General features: G+C 34.3%; 2 protein-coding genes across 4 annotated transcripts; one reads left to right on the forward strand and one right to left on the reverse strand.

The window, feature by feature from the left end:
• Nucleotides 1-389: 389 nt before the first annotated feature.
• Nucleotides 390-4,065, forward strand: LOC129874955 (uncharacterized). 2 transcript variants are annotated; one of them, XM_055950354.1, is made up of 7 exons: nucleotides 390-488; nucleotides 858-1,086; nucleotides 1,556-1,606; nucleotides 2,853-3,100; nucleotides 3,287-3,406; nucleotides 3,511-3,576; nucleotides 3,666-4,065. In XM_055950354.1, exons 1-7 carry the CDS (start codon nucleotides 390-392, stop codon nucleotides 3,744-3,746), a joined length of 894 nt encoding a protein of 297 aa, XP_055806329.1. In that variant the 3' UTR covers nucleotides 3,747-4,065. The 2 variants fall into 2 exon arrangements, with proteins under 2 accessions (XP_055806329.1, XP_055806330.1); XM_055950355.1 differs by lacking the exon at nucleotides 390-488 and adding an exon at nucleotides 553-726.
• A 233-nt stretch (nucleotides 4,066-4,298) lies between these two features.
• Nucleotides 4,299-8,096, reverse strand: LOC129873403 (probable histone chaperone ASF1A). 2 transcript variants are annotated; one of them, XM_055948492.1, is made up of 3 exons: nucleotides 7,958-8,096; nucleotides 5,016-5,131; nucleotides 4,299-4,917 (listed from the first exon to the last, which is right to left on the reverse strand). In XM_055948492.1, the coding sequence occupies exons 1-3, from the start codon at nucleotides 8,064-8,066 to the stop codon at nucleotides 4,570-4,572; spliced, it is 573 nt and encodes a 190-aa protein (XP_055804467.1). In that variant the 5' UTR covers nucleotides 8,067-8,096; the 3' UTR covers nucleotides 4,299-4,569. The 2 variants fall into 2 exon arrangements, with proteins under 2 accessions (XP_055804467.1, XP_055804466.1); XM_055948491.1 differs by having other exon boundaries at nucleotides 5,016-5,158.
• Nucleotides 8,097-8,615: the final 519 nt, after the last annotated feature.

The raw sequence follows: 8,615 nt of genomic DNA on the forward strand, positions 1-8,615 counted from the left end.
TCCCTTCTTTCCATCCGGATACATTAATTAAGTAATTCGGATACATTAATTTTGATTCATAAATTATCTCTATGTTCAATATATCATACTTTAAATGTTACCTGTTGATACATAAAATCCTAATTTCTATAAATTAAAAAAGAGTAAAAAATAAAATAATTAGTCATTTACACTGTGATTTAGGTAAGTTTTCCTGTATTAAAAATGTCAATTTTTTTATTTTTTTGAATGTCAAATTAAAAAGGATAACATTGGAAAGAGAAATACTAATTAATCCCTAAAATCAATAAGAGCATCAATTTGTGTAACACACTTGTAGATCAAAAAGGCTACCAAATAGTAGTAAATCAAGTTTTTTTTACTTAGTATGAAACCAATTAATACACGACATGTGGCATTTGGATGCTAGACTCCCCGACCAAAAACCCTCCTCCGCAAGTCCAAAACCCTGCCTCCTCGTATTGCAGTCAGCTCTATCTATTTCTGAGGTTCGTTTCTTTTTTCTTCTTTGTTTAGTTGCTCTAATGTCCATAGTATGAAACCCTTTTCTCTATACAGTCGACTGAGTATGTCCATCCATTAGTTTCTTGATTGTGTTTGATTTGGAGCAAATTTATGGATTTCTCTTATAGCAAACGTTAATATAATCAACCCCAACTAGTTTCAGATTAAGGAAAATTGATTAATAGTAGGGATGCTGTTCAATTTGGAGTAAATGAATGATAGGTTGGCCAAGTCCCTTTATTTGCATATCAAATTTAATAGGTGTTCTTTCTATAGGTCAAAAGAGAGTGTTTTTGTAGCAATGTAATAGACCATGTATGCTAGGTTCATGGATTTCTCTGTATTACTTGCAGTTGAGTTATAAGAGGTGGAAGAAAATGATAAAAAGGAGATTTTACAAGCTTGAACATGGTGATAGAGATGCTCCTTCGGAGTCTTCTTCATCATCCGACTCTGAATTTGAGGCAGAGGCAACAGAAGATGAAGAGGAGGAGGAGGAAGAGGAAGAGCAGGATGATAATGACACAAAGGAAGAGGATGATGGTGTTGCTCGTATGACAGGGGGGAATGAATCTTCTTCGGGTATATTTAACCTGATGATCTGCAGTTGCTTCTTGTCTGTATTGTTTGCTGACAGTTTATTGCTTAGAGGGTATTTCAAGAAATGGGAATTCTCTAAAGCTTTTGTTTGATATCTTGATTAGGGGAAACTTTGTCTGGTATCTTTAGACAATTCTTGATTTTAAATATCTATCAGCACGCCTATGTTACAGTCTCTATTAATTTATAAATTTTCCCACATAGACTATGAAAGGGATTCCAATCTTTCGTAAGCCCATTGTCGCACACATAAGTCTACAGTGAGGCTTACTTGTGAGCATCAAAATGGGGTTACACGTGGGAGGATGTTGAGTTATAAATTGTCGACATGTATTGCAAAAGGGATTCCAATGGAGTTTGGGTGTTGGGCCACTCCATAATTCAATCACTATCTCCTCATGATACCACTGATAACAGATTTTCTCCTCCTCTTTGTTTTCATTTGCTGCAGGATATGAGAGTGAAGATAGCTCTTTCAATGAAGTTAATCTTGACTCATCAGGTTGGCTTTAGCCTGTTGTCCCAAATTTCCGCTAGTTGAGTCTTATGGGAGTTTTCTGTTTGAAAATCCTACTTGTATATGCTATAAATATTTATGTTGGCACTAATCCACATACGAGGAAGGTATAGTTATAAAGAATAAAAATGGAAGCTGTTATATTTCCCCATTCCGTATTTGTAGGATCAACATTGTATACACTGTTTCCAAACGCTTACTGTTTATTACTCGGGTAATCATTTGATTGGGGAAGATTAACAATTTGACACATTACACTGTGAACGTGGATTTACATCTAGCCAAGGGGTAAGGTGAAATTCCCTCACTCCATTCAAAGAAAAGAAGTGAAGTTCGATGCTATATGTCTTAACTTATTGGGGATCTGCAGCCCTACGAACTTATTCCTAGTCTGGAAGCTACAGGTTTTGAGTTGTAATATGGAACTTGAAGTTTCTGCACAATCTATGTATTGAAAATTCCATGAAATCAGAGATGTCAGTTCTTTTCTTTTGATTGATAATTCTTCATGGAGAGATGATCATATCTTAAAGATTTGGCTTTAGTGTTCATCGTAGCCATTCTCTCCCTTTGGAGTTTAAAGGCTTCTTGTTGACTAATTTTGGAAAAACTGCATTCATATTTTCTTTAGTATCGTCTGCACATCCTTGTGGCATTGGGTAATTATTATAACTATATATCAATGAATTTAATAATGGAAACATAATGTTAGATTTGCTTGCTGTTTATTTGAATACCACTACACTTCTTAAAATTCCTTGTTGGCGCTGAATGAGAAATTGTTTTGCTGCTATTTCAAGATGGAAATTGAAAGATCTTTCTGAGCTATGATTTTCTTTTGGTAATTTATATGTTAGGTTTGTCTTATGCAGTTTTTCATTGGCTCATGCTGCTGTTCTGAACCAACTGAAAAGGAAACATCGGGTTGTTTGCTAATTGTGTTCATCAAAATTATTCTAAAATTAAAATTATGAGAAACATTGCTTGAACATCATGATGTACAATATAGAAGGGATATATACAGGACGAAATACTTGGGTTAAGCCCAACATTGATTGCTCTTCCATGCTGCTTTCATCAACTTCAGAAAAGCAACTCTGGATTTTATTTGTTTTTAATCGTGTTGCACATGAGCTATAGTGCCATATCTTCCTTTTCTGTTTTGGAAAATAATTTTAAGGCTTAGGTTAAGTGTTCAATTCTAAGTCAACTCTAAAATTACCACTGATAGGTCTTCCAACGAGTGATGATGATGTTACAACTCTAAAGGACTCCAAGTTTGATGGTGAAAGTTATTCGTCTGAAAAGGTCATTGCAGAATCAGATAATATGCAGAATAATTCTATGCCTGAAGAGGATGAGATTCCAAGTGATGCTTCAGATTATGTCTTGAAATGCAAATCAGTTTATAAGTGCAGGCTGTGTCCTAGAATCGTCTGCTTAACAGTTCAGACTCTAATTGCTCATCTTAAATCCAAAGTAAGCATTCAGTATTTGTTTTCATTTTCCAATTGTGACTCAATTTACTTCTTCAAATCATATTCCATGTAAATTTTGTGGGGCTAACACATCCCCATTACTAGTGCATGGGCTGCTACCTGCAATCTTGCTCTTTCCATATTAAAGAATCTTAAATGCACGTTAACTTATCCATATTTCTTACAGAGGCATGCCCGCTCTGTGAAGCTGTTGAAAGAAGGGAGGCTTAAACTTATGCTTAATGAAGATGGAAGAATTGAAGGAGAAATTCATCCCGAGGAGGAAGATATCCCAATTAGAGAACAGGTTTGTTCAGTTGCATTTTACTGCATGAAGAATTTTTTTGACGTAGTGAAAAAGCCTGATATCATCATAAGTTGCTTACAATCATAATTTGTGAATCATAATAGAACCCTTCAGTATCAAAGAAGAAAAGCAAAGGACTGAAGAGGCAACTCAGGGAGAAGAAGTTCAAGGTACATGCTAAGTTCTGGTCCTGATAGCCCATGTTACTCGTGGTAAAATACCTTGTTAAGTCAAATAAGAATTTTCAAATTTACTGCAGAATAAGGAAATTTTTTTGCCCATGGAGAATACTGTAGAGTCGAGAAAGAACCGTTCCAGGAAGAAGCAGAAAAACAAGTGAAGAACATAATTAGATCTCGCTATATATGCATTGAGCAGGATTCTTTGCTACAAGAAGTTAGAAGCAAAAGGAACTACATTTCTGATAGGGGCTGGAATTAGTTGTGCTTGCCTAACTGTGTCACCCAAAATATCACATTCCTTTTTTCAATTTTTGATCTGAGAGAGCAATTTTGTACTTGGATGTTGGATCTAAAGCTAGATTTCTCTAGTGAGTGCATGACAAAAATATGATATGCATTTCAAAACCTTTTGGCAAATCTGTTCTGTAAAATGAAGTGAAATTTCCAATTTATATTTCTGTGAAGATGTTATGACTACATTGACAGAAAGAACCCCCTCCCCCCCCCCCTCCCCCCTTTTTTTTTTTTGCTTACCTTTGAAGGTATTACCATATGCTCATGCTGTTGTGATTTGGCAATATCTTGCTTCTAATTTGTATAAGCAAGCAAACTGAGGATACATCAGTAAGGAGAAATAGTTCTAATTTGTATCAGTGTGCAGGATGACTAGCATACATCAGAATAAAAGAAATTGCAACGGCACCCATAAATGGTGTAGTTCATCATATATTGGCACCATCAAGGTAATGTGATTCAGTAGCTGTCAGCCAAAAAATATGATAAATGCATAAAAGACTCCCTGCCTGTCTGAATCCTCACGATTCTATTACTTACAGAACTAAAATCAACGATATCAGAAGTATATGTGGTCACAACAATTTTTTCTAAACTCACAAAAAGAGGTTAATGATCATGTGTTAGCATAAGATGATGGCCCAACAGAATGATGTCAAACTAAAAGGTTAGGAGTTAGGCAAAAAGTTAACATCCTTTCTTAGTTGAAGGTAGTCGCTCTTCATTCCCATCTGCTTCAGCCATGATATCATCAGGTGGAGGGGAGGCAGCTTGGTCTCCAGTCTCGCTGTTTTCCGGGTGAAAATTGATAGGGAACTTTGTTACTCTAGGTTTGTCTGTTAGTATGTTTCTTTGTAGCTTGTCAATATTAACCGTTTGGGGAGGTTGTTGTCTCAGATTCTCATCACTGTAATCATTGTTCACATAGTAGCCAATTCGTACAAATTCTTGACCCACATAGGAACACGTCAAAAGGAGCACAGTGACACCAACTATATCTTCAGCACGAATTCTGGCAGGATCTGGAGGGTCCGCCTAGTATTAGAACAAGGAAAACATTACACAAATCCAATCAGCAGAAAGGCATTAGACCTAGTAAAACTTAATTAACTTGTTAAGCCACGACATGATACCTGCAATACAAAGCGGAACCCTCCAACATTGACAGGACCAACAAACACACTTTCTAATAGTTGGTCATATGTGTCATCCTCAGCAGATCCAACATAGATGAGTTTCCATTCCAAATCTGCTTGCACATTAAGGCAAATAGAACCTAAGTAAAGCTGTTAAATTAACCAACATATAAATAATACTTATTTGAAAAGAAAAGAGCAACATGTCTTTAATTGCTAAAAATTAGATACAGTCTAGAACAACATCTCACAGAAAAAAGGTCAATTCGGTGGGAGCATTTCTGTGCGACTGTCAAAGAATGGACCTACATATCTTTACTGGGAAAGGATTTACAATTCAAAGATGATTCTCTAGAATTTCAATCCCAAAAAGAGAAAATGAACAAAAAAATACTACTACCTTTTTGTTTTTTTAGCAAGTCACCATTAAGGATTACACAATTACCACCTAAGGCCTCAAAATTCACTGGGTAGTCATTGGATCTGAATTTCACTCAGTTTGTGCCATACCACATGAACGAAACAATCTGAGTTTCCAAGGTATGCATATGAAGTAAAAACTCCATAATAGCAGTAAACTCTGTTCCTCGAAATAATCTTTTGTATGTCATAAATAAAGTGTCCTTAAAGAAGAACAAATGAAGAAGGATCTTTTTCCAGTTACTTCTCAAAACTCACAGAAGTATTCATATTGTCAACAAATATGACAGTTGATTGAGAAAACCTCGACTCCAGAAAATTTACAATTAGGAAGCAGTTCAAGTGGAAGGTTCCCTTGCAATTGCTAAACTATTAAGTACATTGCCTTCCAAGGCCACCATCCTAAAGAGTATATAGTTAAGATTAACTTTACCTTTGTCAAAAAAAAAAGTCTATATAGTTGAGACACATGACCAAAGAGAAACTACAGAGATAAGTTCATTAATTCTATGCTTTACCCTGCAGAAACGAAAGAGGAGCATAGGATGCTATTACAATAACAGATGTCACATAGTACTAAACATTTTGTCACGAGTTTTTTCAGCAGTAGTAGTATTGTAAGAACTCTCGCAATAGATCATGAAATATTTTTATGAAAATAGTAGTTTATATCTTTAACATTCTCAATGTGAAATCTGAACTATAAAGTTGGGGTTTATTCAGGCCAGTGCTGGAACCAACAACACTGACACCACTATCCTCACCTTAAACCAACTTCAATGCTTGTATTACATGTAAATGATCTAAATTGGATCATCTAGAAATAGGGAGTAAGTGCAAACAAAAATGCAGAGGCACGCAAGAATCAGTATATGCTTCAGAAATCAAAATGTGGACAATATTCTACAACAAATTACTTTGATAACTGAACTGCACAGAAAACTTCTAATTAATTGGTTTAAGAAACTGCTTTATTCAGCAACCGTAAGGATGCATGGAAAGTGAGGCATAAGATTATGGTGCAACCTTATGAGAAATGGAAGAGGAAACATTGAAATCATGTAATACATTTTATATCTATTCCAGTAATAATTCAGCATGTATGTCTAGTAAAATTCATGAACCATGACCTTCAGGAAATCTATAGCACGGTCTAGAGGCGGATCCATGATTCAAACTTGATATGTTAGACCTTTAAGGTTTCTTTGAACTTATCATTGTACTTCTGAACTATGGGTTGGGTTCAAATCTATTTTGGTGAGATTAGTGAATTTTCTACGTGAGTTGGCACTACGTGTCGAAAAACTGGGTTAAAATGAACCTGTTGCCTAAGAGCTGCATCGGCCACTGGCACGTGTGTTTCTCTATCCAACTGGCTACTGATTAATAATCTGAAAAAAATACTTAGAGCATGCCTACTTCCGTTCCATGAATAATGCTAAGTTTCCTCAGAAACTCCTAATGTTTTACTGATTGTAGCACTAATCGTACCATAGAACCTAACACGAAGTCATCCTACATTTTTTAATTATCTGTGGTTTAATTTCAACTGTTCCATCCACATTTATTTGGTTGCAAGTATCCTACAGTGATCTTCACATGCTTTCGGTGCTAGCATCGGCATGACTAACCAACCAGTAACAATGACTGAGATAAAACACACTAATTACTGTCAAGCACCAAAGATTGGTCCTCGCTTCAAACACAAAACACTTGATATACAGTCATTTTCTATCCTATCATGGAAGGAATGTAAGACTAAGATACTGTAAAGCACCAAAGATAGACCCTCACTTCAAACACAAAACACTTTACGCTACATCAACACACACTTGAAGATGTTTACTCTTCACGAAACAAAATTTGACCTCCATTACTCGATTTTACAAATAGCTATGATATATGAAGACCGCTAGCTTAATTAAACGTTATCTCATTAATATAAGTCAGAAATAGTACTGTATTAATTATATATCAGGAATCCTTTACAAGCTCTCCATTAAAGTAAAAAAAAGAAGTTTAAAAAAATTAACGCACTATAGGCACAATAACCATTTCATATCTACTTTTGGAATATTATAAAAACAGAAATCTCGGATGTACAAATCTAAAGTTCTCCATTCTCGGCTATGAAAAATCCTTAGATTACAGAGAAACAACTGATTTCTCACAATTATCAACTGAGTCGATAACATTGTAACAAAATTGAGAGTCAAATTTCTGAATACAAAAAGCAATAAGTAGCCACTAGGCGTTCGAGATTATACAAGCACAAACAGGGGTAAATTATAGCACAAAAGGATTTATGAAAAGAAAAGTTCGATAGATTGTAAGCAATTCATTGATGATTAATTATCAACGAATTGAAGACATTGTAAACAACTTCCATATATGACAAAACAAAACCCTTACCACTACCAGGTCTCCGAGATGATACAATCAAAGAGAAAAATTATACTAATACAGATGAATTACGATAAGATTCAACAGAAAAGATGAAGTAAGGGAGAATAATTCACCTTCTTTAAGAGCATCAACGCAGTCATAAGTGATTTCAAACTTGAAAGGCGAAAGGAACGACGACGGATTGCTTAACACCGCAATGTTTGTGACATTCACAGCGCTCATGATTCGGATATTCAATTCACTCAATCTAATCAGTGGCCTAAAAGTCAAAAATAAATTTAACACCAATGAGCCACATATATTCTTTTCTTCTAACGGAATTTAAAAAATTAATTTTAAATTTATTTTTAAACATTTTATTAAAAAATATTTATGTAGAAATATATTCGATACTTCTCACATTTTCTTAAATTTTTTTAATTTATCAGATAATTTGAATTTATTATTTTGATGGTCAAATTTATTTTTTCGCTCACTAACTTTCTTGTAAAATTTATCATACACCTCCCCCCCCCCCCAATTATTCTTACAGATAAAAAAATAAATTACAATATATCCAAAAAATAGTTAATTTTAAATTATTTTTTTTTGCTTTTTTCTTTTATTTCATTCACACTCTTTTTCGTCATATTTTTACACTAAAAATAAAATAAATAAATAAACAAAACAAGACTAAGAAACTCAAAGAATGATAATAAAAGAATTCAAGAAAAAATAATTATGTATGCAAAAGATTATATATACTTCTATATGATTTTAAAAAAATTAAAA

This window comes from Solanum dulcamara, chromosome 11, assembly GCF_947179165.1.
Source record: "Solanum dulcamara chromosome 11, daSolDulc1.2, whole genome shotgun sequence".
NCBI lineage: Eukaryota > Viridiplantae > Streptophyta > Magnoliopsida > Solanales > Solanaceae > Solanum > Solanum dulcamara.